The sequence below is a fragment of the Felis catus genome, chromosome B3, assembly GCF_018350175.1.
Source record: "Felis catus isolate Fca126 chromosome B3, F.catus_Fca126_mat1.0, whole genome shotgun sequence".
NCBI classification, from domain to species: Eukaryota; Metazoa; Chordata; class Mammalia; order Carnivora; family Felidae; genus Felis; species Felis catus.
In genome coordinates this window covers 31483985-31508043 of record NC_058373.1, presented here as the reverse complement: position 1 = coordinate 31508043, position 24059 = coordinate 31483985, and the positions used below count along the sequence as shown (strand labels likewise).

Below are 24059 nucleotides of genomic sequence, written 5' to 3'. Positions count from 1 at the left end.
GGGAACCTGCTGGAGGGCACCTGCTCCCCTCAGCCCGTGCAACCTAGGGGAAGCGGCCTACTGCACCTGGGCAGGGGCGCCTAGTGTTAGTATTCTTCCAGCCCTGTCACCGGCTGGCACTTGAGGCCCCACGTGCCTGACAGCTGGTTTCCTGGAGGCTGTCAGACATGAAATGATCAAGCTGGGCTCCTACGGCCCGAGTGGCGGTACCTCACTGCAGCCTACACAGCAATTTACCACAGAGCGCAGGACTCCGTCATTCAGCTTTATTTTAAGTGCTGGTTTTTAGTTCCCCAAGAACTGCAGGAGTGATAGTCGACCACCTGACTGGGGCCCCTTGGGGACTGGGCACTGGGGGGCAGGAGGCCTCCGAAAAGAGCCGAAGGTAGAGGAATCATGCTTATCTTTAATACCACTGGAGAAGGCCCGGGCTGAAGGCAGGAAGAGGCTCCAGAGCCACCTGCAGGGAGAAGACGGAGAGGCTTGGGCATAAGCTCCCAGTGGTCCCTTAACACGGTCCTCACCCCAGGGCCACTGCAACTTACCGGAGCAAGCAGGGTCCGTTGGGCTGGGGTTCCTCGAGCTCTTCCTTCCACTGTACCCAAGGGGGGGCCTAACTGCATTAACAGGCAGGCACCCGAAATCTGCTTAATGGTTGCTTACAACATACGATGCCTGTAATCCAGCACTGCTCCTCAGATTATGGCCCTGCCTCTAAAGAGAGGGCCCCATCTTGGGAGCTTCTTGGCCCTGAGAGTGAGCAGAAGCTCAGGGAGGATACACACGACAAGGCTCATAGTCTGGCTTCCTCCCACTACTGGAGACAATTTGTTTGAGGGAGGATGGGAGGAAAGGAGGGACCAGCCCTCTGCCCTGCCTCATCTGCTCCTGGCTATGCTCCTATAAGAAAAGTGATAAGTAGCCTGAAACCCAAGGTACCAGGGCCTACCCTGTGTCCACGATCCTTGGCGAGCCCTCCCACTCGCCGCCTTAACCAGAGTGGGTGGGCAGAGAACAGAAGGAAGCCTGAATTCCTGAAAGAGGCTTTTAAAAGCATGAGCTTTTTGCAAGGGCCCTTGCCAGGGACTCCAGGGCACAGCTCCTGTTCTGAAACCAGCCTCCAGTAGGCCTAAGCCTGTGAAGGTCCAAGGGCGTTACTGCCTTAGGACCTGAGCAGCAGTATGTTCCTATGGCTGAGCCCCACCAGCTAGCTCATCTAGAACTAGACTCATTTTGGCATCTTTGAGATAGGGGGCTGGCCCCAAGCCTACTCATCTAGAGTGGACAACCATAAAGGGTTCAAAGCCCAGACACTGTAAGAACTGGGGTGGAGCCCAGACAGGGGAGGGGCATGCGCCCTGCTCTGGGATGACAGCTGCAGAGGACCCTTTCAGGGGAAAGATTGGGGGGGGGGGGGCAGAAGGAAGTTGGGGTACATATGCAGGCAAGGAAGTTGGGGTGGGATAGTGGTAGCCGAATACAGAAGCACCAGGGAGCCTCTTCTGGCTCAGCACCAGGCTCCCCCAGGGACCTCCCCAATACTGAACATTAAAGCTGCACCCTGAGGGCTCTGGCCCCAGACTAGGCAAAGGCTCTGCCCCCAGCTAAAGAGAGTATGGGGCTGGGGGGCACGGCTGGCAAGATGGGCACTGTGGTTCTACAGTAACATAACCTTATACTACCTATGCTGAAAACAGAAAAACAGTATAAAATCCCAATACAGTAAAACCATCCTGATGTCACCCCCTTCCCTGCCTCTCGGAGCGATGGGAGTGGAAAGGAAGGACCCCTGAAAGAAATCCCAGCATAAAACTTGCATCTGCTCAGGAGAAAGGGTCAAAAGCCCCCAAATCAACTTGTGGTGGGGCTCTGGGAAGGAAGCCTCCTCAAAGCCCTCAAAATGAATGCAGAGTGCAAGTCTGCCCTCTAGCGGGCAACTGCAGCACAGCCAGTTCGACATGATCAGAAGGTGGGGCTGCCCGGCTAGGGAAGCAGGGGAGATGAAGCCGCAAGCTCCGGCAAGGATGGGCCCCCAAACAGGACCCACCCCATCCCACAAGGTGCTTGCCCAGGCCCCAGTGACTGTAAACCTGAAACACGGGTCTGTGAGCTGCCTAAGTCTGTAAACAAAGCCCCACCCAGCCGCGAAGGGGGCCAAGTGTAGAGATGCCTAGAGCCACTCAGCCTGCCACCCACCCCGCACACCCAGTGGGAAAGCCTTCCCCGGCTAAGGGCAGGTGACAGGTCATTTTTAAATATGATCTGTTCTCTCACAGAAGTAACAAATCCAAAAGCAAAAAAATTTAACAAGGTCCATGAAGCTTCACATCCTTAAGGCGTTCGTTGTCAAGTTCAGTGTGTCCGGAGCAGCAGGGGACTGCAGCGCCCAGAGCTCCTCTAGGCAGAGTGCAGTGGAATGACAAACTTGCAGCCAAAGGGTGAGTGGTAGCTGATGCCCACCTCCTGGAACACCTGCTGGGGGAGGCCGATGTCGCACAAGTAGACGCGGCCCGCACGCTCCCCCAGTGGTAGAGGCAGGCCCAGAGCCAGTGACCACTTGGCATCGATGCCCTGTTCGCCTTCATGCACAGGAGGGTCTATGCTGAGCACCGGTGCCCGGTTCCGATTGGCCCAGGCGACAGCTGCCTTGTACCAGGGCTGGTCCCGCAGGAAGGCATTCTCGGGGCAGTCCAGGCAGTTGATCACTAGGTCCACGGGGCTAGTGGGCAGATCTGCAGGTGGAAAGAGCACCATCTGGGAATCGCTTTAAGTAGAGAGCAGCCCAGGTAGGGACTAGAGCCCACGTGGCCCCAAGGGTACCTTGTTCTGACACCACTCCGAGCCTCGCCACAGGCTGGCTTTCTCAAGACTGGGTCAGGCTCCGGAAATTCCAAGGCCTAATTGGGCTGGGCACCAGACACCAAGGGCATGTCAGCCCGACGGACCACTGACCTCTCACAGACCCCCAGGCCGAAGCACTGTCCTGATGGCTGTGCAGGCCACCTCTGGGCACAGGAATGCACATCCGACTAAGCTCTGAGAAGGGGGAGCCCTGCCCAGAGCCCAGCAGAAATGGGCTGACTGGCCCCAGAACTGCAAGCAGGCCAGAAGAGAACACACACTTACTTATTCTGCCTTGGGCTAGCCTACTCACACCTCAGGAACCAGCTGGGCCTTGCTCATCCCGCCCTCCCATCTCATGGAAATGGGCCGTCCTTCCAGCCCAATCTTAAGAATGGAGAGGGAAACCTATCACTTCTCCAGGCATTTAAAAAAGCTTCCCTGCTCAAACCAAGCCTCTGGGACAGCATAAAAACAGAGGTCTCAACAAGTATGTTAAGTCTTGACCAACCTAAGAGGATAAACTGAGAATAGAAGAAATCAGACCAAACTCAGACCATCCTCAGACTTAGCTTCTAGAGTTGAAAAAGGAAGGTTTTTTGGGTAGCCAGAGGAAGAACTACCTGGAAAAGGGCATCATGTTACAGATCTCAAGAGTTGGAACCCACAGCAGGCCCCCTTCCTGGCTCTTGGCCTAAAGAAATGATATTTCTCAATTATGGACTCATGGCTTCCTTACTTAGAATAAGCCACCATGATGAGGGGTCGGGGGATGTCCCTGTGGGCCATTAGGCTCTCAACAGTAAGAGTGCTGTCTTATGTTCTATGTGCACACAGGAGCCTGGCCTGATAGGAGACTGAGGTTCTGGCCCAGGGTCTGGCCCCAACTTGCCATCTGACCCCTGGCAAAGCCCTTTCCTCCTATTTCTTCTCTCCACTCCTCCCCAGCTCACACTGAAACTCTCTCCAATCACTTTGCCCCGCCCCCCCCCCCCGAAACTGCTCTGGTCAAGATCATCAGGAGCTTCCGCACTGCTAGATCCAGTGGTCGATTCCTAGTCTTCGTTTGAGCCTAACCTAGAGCTGCTTGCTGGCAGAGCTGACGGCACCACACCCCTGCTTTTCACTTACCTTCTAAGTGCCTAGCTCTCCTGGTTTCCCTTCTCCTTCACTGACCACTCTCCTAAGCTGGTCTCTCAACTCCCTGATTTTTTTTTTTTTTTGAATATTTATTTTTGAGAGAGAGAGAGAAAGAGAGAAAGAGAGAGAGAGAGAGAGAGAGGGAAAGCAGGGGGAGGGACACAGACAGGGGAACAGATGATCTGAAGCAGGTTCCGTGCTGACAGCAGTGAGCCTGACACAGGGCTTGAATTTGCAAACCATGAGATCACGACTTGAGCCAAAGTCAGGACGCTTAACCTGACTGAGCCACCCAGGCGCCCCCTCCCTGACTTCTAAACAAAGAACTCCCTATCTGTTCTCTCTTTCTAGGAGATAGCTTATCCAAGCTCATCAGGGATCATTCCGACCTATATACTTGGCCCTCCAGGCCGGACCCCTTCACCCACCTGCGGACCCATCTGTATCAGTCAACATTTCCACCTGCATATCCACTGAGCACCTCTACCTGAGCTTCTGCTCTTCCTGCCCAAACCTCTTCCCACAAATCTTCCCATCTCAGGATGGCACCTCCATCCTTCAGGTGACTGAGGCCAAACACCTTGGAGTCATTCTTAACCCTTCCCTGTCACATTGCATATATCCAATCTGCAGCCTCTAGCTTAAAAACTGATTTAGAAACCAACCACCCTTCACCTCCTCTACCAGAATCACCAGCCTGTGTTCCAGTGTATCATAGGAGCCTCTTAACACCTCTCTTTGTAAACCTCTAGTCTACTTCCAAACAGCAGCCACAATGATCATTTGGGACCTGAGATGGATTCTATCTTCCTTCTACTTATTCCTCCAGTGATTCTCCATCTCACCCAGGGTTAACATTCAAACCCTTATAGTGACCCACAGGTCCTTTCTTTACAACCAGACCCTAAAAGGTCTCTGCTACTCTCTACCCAGCTCTCGAACACTCCAACACTCTCTAGCTCCCTTCCCTGCTTTGTCTCCGTAACACTGACCACCATCTGACCTAATGGAAACGTTACTTATTTGTCTCTTTGTCTGTCCTAACCAGAACCTAAGTCCATGAAGCATGGATTTAAAAAAAAAAAAAAAAAAAAAAAAAAATCCACCACATCCTCAGTGTCAGGAGTAGTGCCTGTTCTGTAAAATGAACAAATGGGTCCCCAGCTCTCCATATGAGAAGTGGGAGAGGGAGGACAGTGAAGGGATGGGAAGTAGGCAGGTCAATACCCTAAGTACTTCCTTTATGCACGAAAACTTACAGACAGAACAGACTTTACACCTGTGGTGCTTTTCCACATGCCACCACTGGGCGGCAGCACCGGACCACCAAGCTCCAAGAGGGGGCGGGGCGGGGGTGGGTGGGTGCGCGGGGGCTTGCCATATTAGCCCAGCCCTAGCAAATGCTCACCTTTGAGGTTAGATACTTGTTGGCCTTGGGTCTTGCTGAAGAGAGACAGCTCGTTGGTGATGGACTCCAGCATCTTCACAAAGTTGGGCAGGAAGAGGATGACCTGGACATCGTGGTTGGCTAGATGCCTTCCACAACTGATCCCCTGAGCCCCTTTCACATGGGGGCCACACAGCAGGGCCACTGTAGGCCTCTGGTGAACATTTTTGGGATTCAACCTGGAACAGAAGGTAAATAAGCGCTATCAGCTGCAGACCTGCCAATCCCTTGCACCCTAAACCAGACAAGTGCACCCGTTGCTCTCAGAGTTTTTGACAGTCCCAGGCCCCGAGGGGGCCAAAATCCACAGCATCCCAGGTCTACAGGGTGGCACTGGCCCTGTCCCACACATCAGTGTCATTTCATCTGCTGGGTCCTCTCACTAGGCAGTTCACCCAGATCTTGTTCCATATAACACGGTTGCCAGAACACTGCTTTCCGATCAAACCACTGAACTGTTCTATGTGCCCTGTGAGGTCCAAATCCTGCTTAGCAAAGACACTTCTCTACCTCTACAGCTTTCACTCTTCTTCCCCAACATGCTGCTCCACTGAAGCAAGGCTGGCCCCGCTCTGTCCTGTACCTGTAAGGCTCCTTCCTGCTTCTCCTTGTCAAATTCTGACCCACGTTTTCTCTGAGATCCAGCTCAAGGCTCACGTCTTCCAGGATTACTCTGGCTCAACTCCTAAGAAGCTCAGAGCAAGTACTGAAAATGGCAGTTCTAAATCATCCTCAATCAGTTGCCAAACCAAGTTCTCTTTACCAAGCTGCCAGTAAGCTAATAAGGGCAACACCGTAGGTACGGATGGTACCTCTTCCCTAGAATGCTGTGTGGATCAATGGAGGTATAGACAGCATTTAAACAGGGCCTGACACATTATAGCACTGGTCACAGTGGAGGCAGCAGGCTCGGGGCTTCCTGGTCTCCTAGGCTGGCAGCTCCCTTGGATACCCACTTCCTGACGAAGTCACTTCCAGCTCCTGCCATTCAAAGCTGAGCCACAAGTAAGGAAGTTTGGAGGATTAACTCTGGAGCTGTTCCCAACCCACAGACAGTACGCTCTGCCTCCAGGGCAGAAGGCAACTAGAGACCGACAGCAAAAAACAGGCTCAGGTCCCTGCTTAGCAGTGACCGTCACCTACTCTCCCAAAGGGAGGAAGATGACAGATGCTGTTCAAGTCAAAAAGGAAACCTCTGTCCTCCAAATAAATTCTAGGGAATTTAGCAATGCACTCTACCTATACACCAAACCATTTCATTTCCCCCACTACGTTTGCATCTTAAGGAAATACGACAAGTACTTCTCCCTTCGGACAGATACTGCTGCGCTGTGGCGTCTGACTCACCCGTGTCTGTTCCTGAAACGGACTCTTCCTCTCACAGAGGCACCCTGTCAGGACTCAAAGCAGACCATGGCACCGCCTACCCCACGGCAGGGGGCAGAGTCCAGGCCTATCTGGGCGGGAGACCGGCTCCACCAAGTACCAGCAGTGTCAACGTGGCAAGTCTTACAGCTCTGTGAGCCTCAGCCTGCTCAGCCTCAAACACCAGGCTAGATTTACCTTCGAAGTGAAGTTATGAAGATCAAATTCAACACTGTTGTGCAAGCACAGTGATAAACCATATGGGACCCCACACACATGACAAAGATTACTGGCTGTGGTGATCTTTCTCAAAGGAAAACCAGCAACTACTGCAAAGGAGCTGGAGGTGGCCTCCTGAGAGTTCCAACGCAGGGAGAAGACAGGCACAAGGACAACTGGCCCCAAGAAGCCAGATGGAGAGGAATGTGACCTGGTGAGGACATTCGCACCCTGCCCCCACACTGCTGTTTCTTCGGCAGCTCCCGACTGCTCAGCTGGTCCAAAGCCCTACTTTCCAGCCACACAAGAGTGACTTTCCAGATCCCGGCCACTCCCATGCCCTCAATTCCCTCTGCCCTGGGCGCCTTCCCTCCCGACACCTGCTCCTGCCCTCCCTTCCTGCTTGCCCCGGTGAATTCTCCCTTCTCCGCAGGACGCAGCTTAGATGCTGCTGCTCCAGGTAGGACAACTGACTTGCCCAGCCTGGAGTAGGACTGTGGCTTCCTGTACGTTCTTGTTTCCTCTACCACAGCATCGTACTTTCTGGAGACCTCACCAGCCTTCCGGAGGGCAGGAGCAGTATTTCGTTCTTCTTTGTGTCCCTAGTCCTAGCACAAGGATTGACGCATGATCTCAGTAAATGACCACAAATAAAATTAAGCACTGCTCTTAATATCTGGGCCCAAGGGCAGGTAGGAAGGCACCGAACTCCAGCTCTCACACCCAGTTGTCAGGGTGGCTCCAGAAGTTCTCAGATATGGAACTTGGGGTTGATTTGTATCCCAGCCTGTCTGAAGTGAATGACAAGTGCCAAAGGCTGCGTCTCTGAAGGCTCACAGAAGGCAGGCCTCTGGTGGCCAGCAGGAGTGTCATGAACCAGCTATTATCAGGGAGAGAAAGGGTCAAAGGGTTAAGAGGGGCAAAAAACCCCTCGCAGCACCCAGGAAAGTGACTTCACAGAGGGACTCACACTGACAAACTCCTCGGCGAGCAGCACCTGCCCACCATTCTGTCTCCTGCCGGTCTGGAGGCATTTATTTACCTGTTGGGTCCTCCGAGTAGGGTCAATGCCATCTGACTGGCACACACCCCTGTCATCTCCAGTCTCCGCTCCAGAGTCAGCCCGTGCTTCTCGGCCACAGACAACAGCTTTTTATGCAGCTCATAGGAAACACTTGGGACAACCAGGCCCGAGTCTGCAGTTCAAAAGGAGGTGAGGAGAGAAAGGGTAAGTGATAACAGGAAACCAGATCCACAAGTGGGTGTACTCAATCCAGGATTCTGTGAGAGCCAAGACTCTAAGACCAACCCTCCCCTGGCCCATCTGCCTGATCGGGACCGGGGTGTGCTATGCAGCCCTCCAGGGCTCAAGTAGTGGACGGGAAGGGGGTAACAACTTGTTCATGATACCAAAGAGCAGAGGCGAGCTTCAGTGCTCTTAGCAATTTAGCTTTAGCCATAAAAGCCAAGTCTACCAAGATCAATTTTGTTACTACCAGAAAAGGCGGCACAGCATGTAACAGCAACCTATCGGCCACGTCAGAAGGGAACACGCTTTTCCCAAAGTGGGGGGAACGCCATCCCTGGCAGTGGGGCTAGTCCTCACAAGCAGGACTTCTTCCCCAGAAGTGGAACAGACGCTAAGCCTCCTGACACTCTGCTCCCTGCTGCTCACTGTGTAGGCCGGATGACTTGCTCCCATCTGCTCCCCCCTCCTCCTCCTCCTCCTCCTCCTCGTCCTCTCTTCTACTCTCTCCTTCCTCTTTGCTTAAGAAATTCAACGAGCAACTTGTTTCCTCAAATAATTTGTCGTTTTCTCCCCATCTGGGGTTGAGTGTAACCTAACACTTCTACCTCAGGGAAAGAGTACATAGAAAAAAGCAAGCTACTGAGAAGAATCTTCAACATTTTATTTGCCATAAAGAAAGAAACTCAATAAATGTTAGGGAGAATCACAGTCACTGAAAGCACACCATGGAAAGTATTTGGTTTCGTGAGGCCGAGGTCTGCAGTAGCTGGTACACTTGAAAGAGTCTTACCTGCATCAGTTCCAACACACCAGGAGCTGTTTCAGGGCCCAGGAAAACCAGGACAGGAAAGAAATGCCGAAGTAAAAAACTGTGATCTGTAATGGGCAGCTCATCTTGACAACCGATGCCACCTTACAAATACTAGAAGCCACTGGACTGGCCCCAAGGGAGCAGTCTTTTGACTTTTGCCAAAGAGTCCCATTTTGGCCTTACGGACCAACAGACTGATACACAGACTCCAACTGGCAAGGCATCATGGGATTGCAGGTAACTAGTTTTGTCTGGCTGGATCAGGTGCCTTTTTAGATCCTGTGTCTTCATCTATACTGGACTGTAAACTCCTCAAAGCAGGGAAATAAAACCTTTCACTTCTTTGGCCCCCCACCTCTTCAACTTGTCTCAGCAACATTCATCAACAGAGGTGGGTTCTCATCAAGTACTCAAACATACACATGATGCAATCCTGGTGCTATTTCTGGTCTGGCCTAACTCTATGGTAGGAGTTGTCAAGAAGTTCATCATTATCCTACTGGTTCCAGAACCCTCTATAGAAAAACTTGTCTTCCTCACTGATCATTTCAGGAATAATTTCTTGAAGTTCTACCAGGGATCCAGTCCTCCCTACACAGATTCTTAAAACCACACAGAACGAGACTGGTACATTTGAACAACAGGAACCCAAGCACAAAGACTGAACCCAAAGCACCAAGGTCTACATCCTCTCAAGGGAAGGTGAAATAATAATAATTTTTGTAATGATGATAATACAAGAAGTCTACACATCCACACTGACACTATCCTGCGGGTTAACCGAACCCCTCCACCTGCTTGAGTCCTACTCCCGCCTTGGCACAAACAGCGCCATTAGGAACACAGGCTGTCTCCTCTCCCACTCTCTGAAATGTCAGTTCTAGGGAGGCTGCAGCCTGACCTTGCATGTCAACAGCTGATTAAAACAGTCGTTTTTACGGCCTGCTCCAGACACGCACATATTATCAGAACTAATTAGGAACCATTGACAGTGGTGTGAGAAGGTCCAGTGAACTCTCGGGAGTCATAAGTCACTAACAACCCTAACCTGTCAGACAAGCCATGCACCCGCCTACTACAAACCCCTCTTTACCTGCAAAGTCACGCAAGAGAGAGCTTTCCCTCGAGCCTGTGCACTTCTTCACCCAGTTATGTGCTTTCTGTTGGATCTGAAACGGATCAAGGCAGTGAGTCTGAGCCTGCCACCCTACAAATCAAGCTTTCTCTCTGGGTCTACGTCGTGTGCTGCGTGCATGTGCACCCCCTCTCCCATTCTGAGGGCTCTCTGGAGGCAGACTGAGCATTTTCTGCTACCTGTCTCCTCGGCACTTAAGGGTACAGAACTCACAGTACAGGGAGAGGAGAGCTTACCCCAAACCCTGGCTGGTTAAATGCTACAGCAGAGAGCTGCACATCAATGACCAGCCTCTCACTGATCTGGGCCGGGGAAGTGGGGTGAGGGGGTCACCGTTGACGAACCGGCACACTTTGTAGCCTAGGGAAAGACAAGGCCAGGATTCCTTCCTGCTCAGTCTGCCAGTTACAGGGTCTAGGATTCCACCATACCCTACTCAGTTTCTCTGAAAGGAATGTGCAAGCACCACAAAATGTTCCTTTTCCACATTCACACACAAAGTCCAACCAGTCAGACTGGCTTATCAGAAACAAGCAGAGGGAATAAAATAAACTCCAAAGGAAGGGAACCAAGAACATAGCGTGTAAATTGCAAACAATAACACTGCCAAACCTGAACACGAGCCAAGCCTAATTATGTTTGGGTTGGAAGGTGGATCCTTATTGTTCAGGAACCAAAGCAGTAAGATCAGTTGGTAGGGTTTCTCTTAGTATGTATTTTACAGCTGTCGGCGAAACCAGAAAGGGGGACAGGATTATAGCCAGTTCGTGACAAGAAGAGCACATCTTAGGATCTAATTAACCTTAAGGTATCAAGGAAAACGACTCAGGCACACCCCATACAGGCTAGGAGCTCACTCGGCAGCACAAAGCTGCGAGAGCAATACAGCCTCGTTGGCCAGCAGCCCGGTGCCTGCTGTGGCCTCCCCTTCTTCAGGCCTTTGTCACTTCCACACGGCTCCTTCCACTACATACTATTTCAGGCCTCTGCCTCCCTTATGGACATATATACACACTCTCACACCCTCAAGCACCATGTCCAAACCTTCTCCAGCGGCCTCTGCATGTACATCCCTCCCTGTCCCTCAAACCTCCCAGCCTTTCGGTTATGTAACAAGGCTCCCACCACAAAGTGTCATCTCAGATCTAAACTCAATCCTCACACAGACATGGCCCTTTGGTTAGAAAGGCTGTGTGCATCCCAGGTCTTATCAATGAGGAGCACAGCTCATTAACGGGCATGGTGATTTCTCTGGGGCTATGAATGCTGATTCCATTTAGTGGTGGTCACTCAACTGTGGGGCAATATCACACTGGTTGGGTTTTGTTTTGAAGTTTTTATTTTAATCACCCAGTGCTCCTCACAACAAGTGCACTCCTTAATCCCCATCATTCTACTTGACCCATCCCCATACCACCTCCCCTCTAATAACCATCGGTTTGTTCTCTGTAGTTAAACACACTGGTTCTTCTTTGGAGTAAAAACCACCAGTAAGTTCATACCCTCAGACCCACAGTGTACAAGAAAGCCCCTGTAGATTTACATTAAAGCTACCACAAAATGAAATTTGGTGTCCAGTGTATCCCTGAAAGAAGAATGTGTTACAGGAAGCCTAAATACTCTTAATACTCTTTATTAGGGCCCATGATCTGGGCCCTGTTCACTTTACCCCTTTCACCTTAAATCCCAACTCCCACCATGCTCCAAGGCACCTTGGCTGCCTTTTGGCTCCTAAACACCTCAACTCCCTTCTGGCCTTAGGAAGCCTGTCCCCTCTCTGGGGCCTCTCTTCTCTCTTCCAACGCTCTACCCACACTCAAGGCCGGTTCCTCATTCTTCAGGTCTCAGCTTAAAGAGCCCTCAGTCTCAGCATGCTGCTTATTTCCTTCACTGTGCTGAATACAACTTGTAAATAACTGGGTTTTTTTGTTTTTTGTTTTTTGTTTTGTTTTTTGTTTTGGACTATCTACTTTGCCAGACTGTAAACTCCATGAAGGCAGGGACCATGTACGTCTCATTTGCTGCTGTAACCTGTTCTTCTTTGTACCTTCAGTGTTAGCACGGGGCCTGGTGGAGGGTCTACATCAATAGGTGTTGAATTAACGAATGAATGGGAAAGGACACCTATAAAACAGCCTCAGCGCCTTCCATTCTGCAGCTGGACAACAGCCCAGCTGTAACCAAAGGTTAAGTGTGGGTAAGAGGTTTTGGATTCTCTCCTCACGTCTTCCTTCCTCCATTTACAACAACTAGACCAACGCCCTGTCCACAATGGACCTCATTCCTTCAGGTTAAAGCTCCACTGGAACAAGCCTTGGACTCAAGGGTGTAAAGGACTTCCTGACAAGATTACTTCTTAATTATGAAGGGGAGAAGGAGCTTTATGAAGAAGATATCCGGTGGACAATACCTTACCAAGTGATTAAGTCAGCCCCAGTGGTGAGACAAACTGACACTGTCTATTCTTATGATGTGATACCCTGAATAGAACAGAGCCCCACCAAAATCCTGGGAAAAATGTGTTAACACGAATCACATCAAGAGGAAACAATCAATCAGTAAATAAAACTAAGGAGTATACTGCAAATCAACTGGCCTAGACTCTTCACAAATGTCCATATCACAACAGACAACAAAAGTTGTGCGAATCGTCCTGGTTAAAAGTAAACAAACGAGAGATGACAACTAACTGTAATGCACCACTGCTAACTATAAACACAGCTACGAAGGACACTACTGGGACAACTGGAAAGTTGTGGATATGGAGCGAACATGAGGACACATTTGGGTTAAAAGTTTCCAGGGGCGCCTGGGTGGCGCAGTCGGTTAAGCGTCCGACTTCAGCCAGGTCACGATCTCGCGGTCCGTGGGTTCGAGCCCCGCGTCAGGCTCTGGGCTGATGGCTCGGAGCCTGGAGCCTGTTTCCGATTCTGTGTCTCCCTCTGTCTCTGCCCCTCCCCCGTTCATGCTCTGTCTCTCTCTGTCCCAAAAATAAATAAAAACGTTGAAAAAAAAAATTAAAAAAAAAGTTTCCTGAGAGCCATCTCACCGTGTGGCTGTACACACAGCACCGTGCTGAGCGCACAGGGAAGCAAGCAGGGGTAATGGAAGGAAGTAGGAGTGCTCCAACTAAACCTCAAAGGTTCAGGTGTGTACTTGCATTTATATACAAAGTAAATGTGGCAAAATGTTAAGTGAATCTAAAGGAAAAGCTCATGGTGTTCGAAAAGCGCATTGGTGTTCATTATACTATTCTAGCAACTTTTCTGAAAGTTTGAAATTGTTTCCAACGTAAAAAAGTTGGGGGGTAGAAAAGAGAAAGTTAATTAAGTGCCTTCAAATAGGACCAACGAATGTGGGCAGAGTAATAACGCTTCAAGCCAGTGGTGGGGTGGGGAGTGGCAAAAGACAGAGTAAATACAAAGAACATGAAAAAAGACCCTGTTCCCCCAGTCTTATGATCTAGCTGAAAACAAAAAATATGTAGAGATACCAGAGAATACACAGACTGAACTGTGGTCTTGAGCACAAGTGTCATGTATCGATTTCAAATCAGGGGCTGCAGGCGGTAGGTATCAATTCTCAATCTGAACTATGCCTTGAAAGACAGGCAGGATTGTAGCCAGAATGACAGGAGAGAGAGTACTCCAGATGCGGTGGGGAGGAACCATGAACAAAAGTCCAGAGGCTGGAATCTGTGTGACACGAGCAGATGAAAACTTCCCTTCCTGCAGCCCCGGTGCTGACGTGAAGGCTGGCTTAGAGTAGCAGGCGGGCCCAGAGTTCAGAAGGCTTTAAAGGCCAAGTTGTTTTATGCAGGGGGAAGTTAACAAAGACAGAAAGACTATGAACTGGTATCAGATGACACAGGGAACCTGTGGGGTAGCACAAGAAACTAAAAAGCCATGACCATTTCAATGGGTGACTCTGTAGGAATAGGAGAGCCTGAAGCCAAAATGAATACTGAGGATAAACAAAAGTTCCTTGCCAGGGCTGCTACAGAAGGAATCATTACATCTGCTATTAGGAAAAAAAAGGATGTGAGGGGACGCGGGCTACGACATCTGTCACCCCACAGATCTCCAGGGTTGATTTGGCTGGTCTGGCTGGCTAGGCAGGTGTCCCCTTTCTTCCTCACCTTTCCATGTGCATCCCTCCCGAAGCTGCGAGCTGGGTGAAGAGGACGACCTTCCCCAATAGAGGAGGGCCATTCTTGGGTCAAGGGTATACGGGTGGCTCCCCTGCTAGAGCCTCCAAACAAGCTCTCAAGGTCCATTTGTAGGAGAACATAGGGGAGTCAAGCTTTCGAGACCAAATGAGGTGCTGCATGTTACAGTCTGCCTTCAAGAAAGAAAGCGAGAGAGAGAGAAAGAAAAAAGAGAGAAAGAAAGAAAGAGAGAGAGAAAGAGGGAGAGAAAGAAAGAGAGAGAGGGAGAGAGAGAGAGAGAGAGAAAGAAAGAGAGAAAGAAAGAGAAAGAAAGAGGGAGAGAAAGAAAGAGGGAGAGAGGGAGAGAGAGAGAAAGAAAGAAAAGAAAGAAAAGAGAGAGAAAGAGAAAGAAAGAAAGAAAGAAAGAAAGAAAGAAAGAAAGAAAGAAAGAAAGAAAGAAAGAAAGAAAGAAAGAGGAAAAAAGGGGAGGGGGAGGGGGAGGGGGAGGGGGAGGGGAGGGGAGGGGAGGGGAGGGGAGGGGAGGGGAGGGGAGGGGAGGGGAGGGGAGGGGAGGGGAGGGAAGGGAAGGGAAGGGAAGGGAAGGGAAGGGAAGGGAAGGGAAGGGAAGGGAAGGGAAGGGAAGGGAAGGGAAGGGAAGGGAAGGGAAGAAAAATGGGCTCTAGGATCCTTTCTAGTCATGAATTTTTATGAGAAGGAAGAGGCAAAGGTGGCTGCCTATTTTATGCCAGGCACCTAAAGAACGGCGATTGCACTGAAAGGAACAGGAATGGGAAAGAGGCAAGAATGCTGGGAAGGGACGACTGACGGTCGTCGAATTTAAGGAGGATGGTGGATGGTGCATATGTTGAAATCAAACTCCTTCCTCACTCTGGCTAGACACCTGTGGCGCTGAAATGGGAAGAGGATACATATTGGCAAAGTGGTCACATTCACAAAGACCAAATCATTTTCTAAAAAAAAAACAATAAAATGACCAACTGGCAGCTCAGTTGTGAGGTCATAATATATACCAAGTTTCCGGACCCTCCAGGCCTTAGTTTAAATTTTAAATTTAAATTAAGGGGCACCTCGTGAAATTAAATTAAGTGGCTTGGTCAGTTGAGCATCCGACTCTTGATTTCAACTCAGATCATAATCCCCGGGTCATGGGATCAAGCCCCACATCGGGCTCTGCGCTGAATGTGGAGCCTGCTTAAGACTCCCTCCCTCCCTCCCTCTCTCCACCCCCTCCCACTTGCACTTTCTAAAATAAAAAAATAAATTTTAAAAAATTTAACTAAAAATATATGAATTCTTAAATTAAAACTCTTGCAAAAGTTGTCATGAGACCTTTTCCCATGCAAAGACTGTAGGAAGCACAAATGTTCATTACTGGGGGAAGGGTCTAGCCAAGACACCGTCTTAACAATACTGCTCTAAAACCTCATGAGATTGCCAATGACTACAACGAAGCCCCTCAGGCCTAAGTATCTACCTGATTACCCAGGCCCCCAAACTCTGAAGGACAACATACTAAAGGGTTTGACTACTCCCTCAACTCTGTTAGAATCTGAGGTTCCTAAAATCAACCAAGTCACTGTCGAGGAAGTCTGCTAGCAGAGACACAATTTTAAAAAACTAGGTTAACTCTGTTCAGTGCAAAATTATGGTGGCACTTGGCGCAGCACAGGTGTATTAGTGCAGGCGTTTTGATCCAGAACATTTCCTAGAATTTACCTCCTGATGTGTCCCTGTAGCTCTCAGGAGCACAAGCGCTGAAGGAAGTCTCACTACCCTTATGGTAAAATTCTTCAGTGGCCACTTCTAAACTCAGAGATTTATTTCTTTCTGAATTCCTACTGAACACACATAGAAACCCAAAGCAGATTTCCTGTTTACCTGTTCTTCAAGAGAGAAGAACACTGCTGTCTTGAAAGGATTAGAATACTTCTTAAGGGACTGTCAGTGACAAGAGGCAGAAGCAGGCAGCCAGAGCTCAGAGGCAGAAATGGAACGCCAGTGTGGAAGACAACTGCCAGCCTGAAATGCCGAAGGTCAAGCTTGTCCTGACAGCAAGACACATCCCCACTGAAGCTCAAAGACTCAGCCAAGGTGGGAAGAATAAAGAGGCAAGCCACAAAGCAGCAGGAACAAACCAACTGTGGCTTCACCAGCAGCTCCCCTTCGAAGTAGGAACCAGAACTGCTTTTACCAAGACAAATGGGCATGGGTAAGTGGTAATGGACGCAAAGGGAGCTCAGACCAGAGAGCCCCACTTAAACTTTGACTTGATCGTTTTGCAAGACAGTAAATAGTAACTCGTTTCCGGTCATCCTCCTCATACATTTGCTGCTCCTCAAATCTCAGTGGGCAGATAGTATGGTGGCAAAGAAACATCCTTCAGACAAAGCAAATGGGACAACTGCAGAGATTTGGGGCCTGCACCAACAGCCCCCCCCCCCCACTGCCTCCCATCTGGGCTTCTAAATACTAGAGGGCTGAAGGAGGCTACACAGTGGAAAACAAATGGCAGAAGTTAAACAAGAATTCTACCCAATAGGAAGGGTTCTTAAATAAATATACCCAAGAAGAATTTATTAGAACTCAGGAAATGAAGAAATCGAGTTTTAAAGTCATTCCTGACTGAAAGGTTTACTGGACCACTTAATGCCAACAAAATGGGAATAACAAAACGAGGAGAACAGGGCAATCCCACAGATGTGCTGTGAAAACTGTGACAAGCACGTGAAGTACTCAGAACGGTGCTCGTGACATAGTCATCATAAATACCCAATGAACTTTCAATACTATGACACTGATCACAATGATGTTGCTTCTCCTAAAACAGGTTCCCACCATCCCCTTTCTGCCGCCTCTAAACCTTGTACACAGTTCTATTATCTGTTTACACATTTAGTTACTCCTGAGCCCCTGAGGTGGCAGACAATGACTAATGACTTACCCAGAGGGTCTAGAACGGTGCCTGGCACGTGGTAGAAATTTTATAAACGTAGATGCTTTGAAATAACCTTACTGAGGCAGCCTTTGCAATTCTATTTGAAGTCAAATACTGACTAACGATCACAAGCTGGGCATTGTACTAGCTGCTTTTCCACATGATCTCATTTAATTGACAATTTTATCCCACTTTACAGAGAAAGAAATAGGCTCAGTAGCCCCAATTTGGCTCTATAACTCTGCTCTCTGACTCTACAGATGCCTCCTCACTGAAGCCTGCATTAACTCCCTGACCTCTCTCTCAGTGAGGTAACTCTACTGCTTGTCTTTTCTGAGCTCAGCCACAAAGCACTGCGGGCAGAAAAATCACAAAACCATGCAGACTTGGCCCACTGCAGACTTACGCAGTCTAACTACCACTAGACGCTCACGGCCATTCTTCCTGCCCCACGGGCTTGATGCCTTTCAACACTGCCGCCCACTCAACCCTTTTCTACCTGTTTCCAACCATCACACTCCTCTGTGCCATTTCTCTCACAGCTCTTTCCTTCCACTCAGAGCCCCAAACCTCTGGTAATGAGTTATGTCCAGAGCTCAACCAGTCTTGCTGCTCTCATCCCTCTGTCCTCCCACTGTACCCTGAATTCTATCATGAGACCAGTCTTCATAGACTAAAAGTCTTCCTAAAAGAGATTTGAGATAATGTCATTTTCAGAACCCTTAAGCTGCTCTCTATGGCATAGGACAAGGACAGCATATGCACACAAGGCTCTGTGCTCCGGTCCAAAGTATTTTTAATTCCTGTTAGTCCCCCATGCAAACTCAGTGCCCTGGCCAAACCAGACAATGGCCAATCTCCCATGGCTCTTTCACGCTATTCACCAGCACCTACCAGCCCACCCACGCATCTCCTCTTCCTCTCTGCCTAGCGAAGATTGCCCAGTGCTTCAAGGCTTCTGTCCTGCTCCCTTTGTGAAGCCGTCCCTCATCAGCCCAGCCTTCAGGACCTCTCCTGCTTCTCAATATCCAGTGCAATTAATGTCCACGCTCACAGGACTCTAGGCATATATGGTATCTTTCCATTTTCTGATACATTTTAATAACGAATGCAAGGTCTTAGAGTCACTTACACAAAATAAGCACAGTATTCTGACCGAATGGTCGTAAATATTTCTTTTAGAGTATTATGAATGTTGAGCAAAGATTCTACTTCGAAGCCTTATCTCTCTCCTAACTAGTGTTCTTTGGGGACCGCTTACCACCGAACACAGAGAGCGCACACGCATCTCACACTATTTATAGCCAAACTTAACACACGAGTATATGACTCCTGGATATCGTTATTTAGCAGGGTAAGTCCAAGTGGAGGAATATCTGACAATCTGTGACTGTTGGAAACAGCACTATCAAAGGACTCAAAAAGGTTTTCCAGAGAGAAAAGATTTGGGTTAAACAAAGAGCTAAATTTAGTTGCTTCCTGAACGTGTTTTCCCAATCAACAGACCTTTTAGAACACTGCCCCCATCACACACACACACACACACACACACACACACACACACACACACACACAGTTGGCAGAGGATTGCCAAGAGGAGTGTAAGCAATGACAACATAACGGCTTAGAAACAGTTGACACCACTTAGCATGCAGTCAGTGTGCTGGATACCAGCAGCAAGCTGTCGGAATCCCAAAACCCAAGCCATCACCAAATGGGTAGTAAACATGTTGTTGCTCTTTTGCTACCCTGGGGATTAGCAGAAAACAAGGTATTTGGGGTTCTAGGACACGAATGCTCAAAGGCTAGTTGGGGAGCCAGCCAAGTCACTCCCCCCAGAGGCTGATCTAAGCTGGCCCATTCCTGAGGGAATACTAAAAAGAAACGACTGCAGTCTATTTTGCTATTACATGCCCTTCTCTTCTTATACTATATTCTTCTTCCTTTTTAACGTATCCACATTTGGAAGATAAAATGAAATATAACAGATAAGGTTTATAAGAGCCTTTATCTCTCTGGGCCTCAATGTCCTCATGTGTAAAATGAGAAAAATCATACTAAGTGATCAAGTAACTTAACACTAACATTTGATGGTCTTAGGTTATTCCCCCACCTATTCCAGATAGTCTGCCTTATTCTAACTGTAACATTTGCATAGTAAACCCAAGTGGAAAAGTGCCCCCAGCCGTGCACTATCTGAATAACAGTAAAAACCTACTTTGAGGCTTGTCTCTTGTTCCTGGAGCAGAGTTGAAAACCACCTGTAGGAGAAGCTGCTCCGCAAGGCAACAGCTCGCTTGCTCTACTTCCAGCATAGACCCTGCTTGGCAAAAGGGCTTCATTTGCATTCCTGATCACTATTGACGACAAAGAGGAAAACCAGATGGCATGAAGCTGCAGGGCCTCTCCTCCTCTCACTGTCATGCCTCAGTCAGGTACAACTGGTCACTATACACAAGCCGCCATACCGGAGTTCTTGGCTGAGGACGAGCTCATGGGGTTTGTAGTATGTTTGTTAATGGCAATTCTGGAAAAGTTTCACGTAAGAGAGGGAACTTTTTACTTCGGTCATTAAATTAAACTAGGTGCAAAAATCAAGTTAGGGAGGTGGAATGTATAGTAGGAAAAAACTCCCACCCCTCCCCTTTGCCTACTCTAGCAATGTTTTCTCAGGTTCTTTTTAGATCTGAGAATCTTTCCTGAGTCTATCATTCCCTCCCTTTTAGCCACTTCATTCCAAAGCAGTCTATATCTCCCCAAGCTCAGGGATTTCAGGGAAATGACAACCGCATGGCCCAACCACCTCAGCTCAGAGAGCCACCAGCAGAGGCAGCTTATTTTACAAATGAGGGCAGTAAAAAAGGGGAGCCATAGGGGTAGATAAATAGTAGAATCTGTACTATCAGACCTGTTGGATGACAGCTGCCTTTGAAAAGTTTAAAATCTGGCAAATTAAGCCTGATTCTGAGCTAGGCTGTTTGCCTACGAATAGGTGGTAAAAATCAAAGGAGTTCAGCAAGTTACACTGTCAGTGCCACTTAGGGAAACTACCTTAGTAAAGAGGCATGCCCACCAGAATCTGCCAGTGACCGATGGAAAATAACTTGGTAATCTCTCTTCGCCTCAGAGTCGGCTTATTTTTTGTTTTAGCGTGGAAAGCACATGCAAATTTCTATACTCAGCAAACCAAATACATCAAAACCCTATTACTGTCTACAAAAAAGCCACACCACATCTGATTTTGCTCCAAATGTAATTAAGTCATCTCCATAATACTTCCTATAACTGCTACTACTGTTCTAGATTTATATTCCCTATATTCAAACCCTCAAACCAAAATGAATATTGTACTTAGTTCCTTCTCTACTTAATTAAAATGATTATGATTCCTCCTTTGTTCTTTAAGATCCTTCAGTAACAATGGTTTTCAAACTGTATTCCCAGAAGCCCAGATAATAATGTGGTTTGGGGTGGAAGGGACAGGGAGAGGGGTGAAGAAGACCACTTCTCCACAGCTGCATTTATCTGCCTCAAATGCCACGTTTGAAGAAAAGATCCTAATACTAAAAAAAAAAAAAAAAAAAAAAAAAAAAAAAGAGGAAATACAAACCAAAACCATACTCAGGTATCACCTCACGCCAGTCAGAGTGGCCAAAATGAACAAATCAGGAGACTATAGATGCTGGAGAGGATGTGGAGAAACAGGAACCCTCTTGCCCTGTTGGTGGGAATGCAAACTGGTGCAGCCACTCTGGAAAACAGAGTGGAGGTTCCTCAAAAAATTAAAAATAGATCTACCCTATGACCCAGCAATAGCACTGCTAGGAATTTATCCAAGGGATACAGGAGTGCTGATGCATAGGGGCACTTGTACCCCAATGTTTATAGCAGCACTTTCAACAATAGCCAAATTATGGAAAGAGCCTAAATGTCCATCAACTGATGAATGGATAAAGAAGTTGTGGTTTATATACACAGTGGAATACTACTTGGCAATGGGAAAGCATGAAATATGGCCTTTTGTAGCAACGTGGATGGAACTGGAAAGTGTTTGCTAAGTGAAATAAGTCATACAGAGAAAGACAGATACCATATGTTTTCACTCTTATGTGGATCTTGAGAAACTTAACAGAAGACCATGGGGGAGGGGAAGGGAAAAAAAGTTACAGAGAGGGAAGGAGGCAAACCATAAGAGACCTTTAAAAAAAAACTGAGAAGGGGGGGTGGGAGGGAGGGGAAAGTGGGTGATGAACATTGAGGAGGGCACATGTTGGGATGAGCACTGGGTGTTGTATGGAAACCAATTTGACAATAAATTTCATATAAAAAAAAGAAACTTGGGGCACCTGGGTGGCTCAGTTGGATGAGCGTCTGACTTTAGCTCAGGTCATGATCTCAGTTTGTGAGTTTGAGCCCCGCGTCAGGCTCTGTGCTGACAGCTTGGAGCCTGGAGCCTGCTTGGGATTCTGTGTCTCCTTCTCTGCCCCTCCCCCGCTCATGCTCTCTCTCAAAATAAAATAAACATTTAAAGAAAAGAAAAAGAAAAAGGAACTTAAAAACCATTGAGGTAATAGACTAGACTACCCAATATAGTGACCTAGGTGACTACCCAGGCACTAGTTGGTTACATGAGAATTAGGACTAGCCAAACTTCCAGATGACCAGGGCTCTCAGGAGATAAGGACAGCATAGTAAACAAACGTAATTTATTAAAACCCTAATTTTAGCCAATGGTGTCAACCATCCATCTCCAACTGTTTTTTACCCCAACAACTAGTGAATCAGAGTTGAACCTCTGGTAAAATGTAAAGGCAGTAATAGGCAAGCCAAAGTGAAAAGTCAAAGATCTGATTAGTTGGCTCCTATGCCTTTAGTTGTTAATCACAACACACTAAATAAAGAGCAGACCAGATCCTGTCAGATGTAGGATATAAATGGACATGAAATCAGCCCCCTACCCTATGCTGTGATAGGTAGGATGCTACATTAGCCACAATTCCCAAGAGACAATGATAATAAGCCAACCGCAAAGCCACTTTAGTTAATTCCTACTGCAAGCCTCTGATTCAGAATCTAGGTCATTGTGTTTCAGGCATAATGGAGAGGGAAGAGCAGCCGGTGGAAAGCGGACCTGGTGCAACTCACCAGTGCAGAACTCCTTGCTCACGTTGTGGGGCACAGTGATCCGCCGGTAGACAATGGGCTCCGACTCCAGGATGTTCTCATCGTGGCGGTACCGAGTAGGCCTTTCATTTGGGATGCCCCGGGAACGGGTACCAGTTCTCCTCTCATAGGTATCAATCTCTTCAAACACAGCTGCCTTGTCAAAAAGGGCCAGGTTCCCTTCAAAATCAAAATCTGTGTCTGGGATCTCCTCGATATCATCCCCAAAGCACTCGTCATCTTTATTCTTCATTTGGCCATTCTTTAATCCACTTTTCTTTGGAGTTGCCTGATTTGGGTGTCTGCTACTAGATGACCCTGGAGGGAAAAACAGGGACTAAGGTCAGTATGCCGACAGTAAGTGCTCAGTGGAAGTGGAAAATACATTAGTGCTTTATGGAGAGTGTTACAGGAATCAAAATGAAGATTGTAAAGAAAGGTAAGCTATTCCTAGATCGTATTAAGTAGCACAAACTACCACAAATCTCCTGGAATAATAGATTTCATATATTACCTAAGTAATAATAAATATAAAATAAGTACAACTCCTGGAAATCCTAACCAGTTCTACCCTTCACAAGGAAACTGGTAATGACAGAGACTTTTTTTTTTAACAACTGAATGTCAAAAAAGTGGAAGGGCGCAATCCCTATCAAAATAACACCAGCATTCTTCACAGAGCTAGAACAAACAATCCTAAAATTTGTATGGAACCAGAAAAGACCCCAAATAGCCAAAGCAATCTTGAAAAAGAAAAGCAAAGCTGGAGGCATCACAATCCCGGACTTCAAGCTATACTACAAAGCTGTAATCATCAAGACAGTATGGTACTGGCACAAGAACAGACACTCAGATCAATGGAACAGAATAGAGAACCCAGAAATGGACCCACAAACGTATGACCAACTAATCTTTGACAAAGCAGGAAAGGATATCCAAAGGGATAAAGACAGTCTCCTCAGCAAATGGTGCTGGGAAAACTGGACAGCAACATGCAGAAAAATGAACCTGACCACTTTCTTACACCATACACAAAAATAAACTCAAAATGGATGAAAGACCTAAACGTAAGACAGGAAGCCATCAAAATCCTAGCAGCACTTCCAACAGATCCTAGAGGTTCCATCAAAATCCCAGAGGAGAAAGTAGGCAAAAACCTCTTTGACCTCAGCCACAGCAACTTCTTACTCAACATGTCTCCAGAGGCAAGGGAAACAAAAGCAAAAATGTACTACCGGGACCTCATCAAAATAAAAAGCTTCTGCACAGCAAATGAAATAAGCAGCAAACTTAAAAGGCAACCAACAGAATGGGAGAAGATATTTGCAAGTGATGTATCAGATGAAGGGTTAGTATCCAAAATCTATAAAGAACTTACCAAACTCAACACCCAAAAAACAATCCAGTGAAGAAATGGGCAGAAGACATGAATAGACACTTCTCCAAAGAAGACATCCACATGGCCAACCGACACATGAAAAAAAATGCTCAACATCACTCATCAGGGAAATACAAATCAAAACCACAATGAGATACCACCTTACACCAGTCAGAATGGCTAACATTAACAACTCGGGCAACAACAG

General features: G+C 47.8%; 1 protein-coding gene across 6 annotated transcripts in view; it reads right to left on the bottom strand.

Annotated features, from left to right (window-relative positions):
* Positions 1–252: 252 nt before the first annotated feature.
* Positions 253–24059, bottom strand: part of EDC3 (enhancer of mRNA decapping 3) — a 61162-nt gene continuing 37355 nt past the window's right edge. For 5 of the 6 annotated variants that reach the window (XM_011282969.4, XM_019832045.3, XM_011282968.4 and 2 more), the window contains exons 4-7: positions 22456–22791; positions 8055–8208; positions 5390–5607; positions 253–2732 (exon numbers count right to left, since the gene is read on the bottom strand). In XM_011282969.4, coding sequence (XP_011281271.1) covers positions 2398–2732; positions 5390–5607; positions 8055–8208; positions 22456–22791 — 1043 coding nt within the window. In that variant the 3' untranslated portion in view covers positions 253–2397. The remainder of the gene's footprint in view (positions 2733–5389; positions 5608–8054; positions 8209–22455; positions 22792–24059) is intronic. The other variant, XR_890413.4, reaches the window with a different exon arrangement.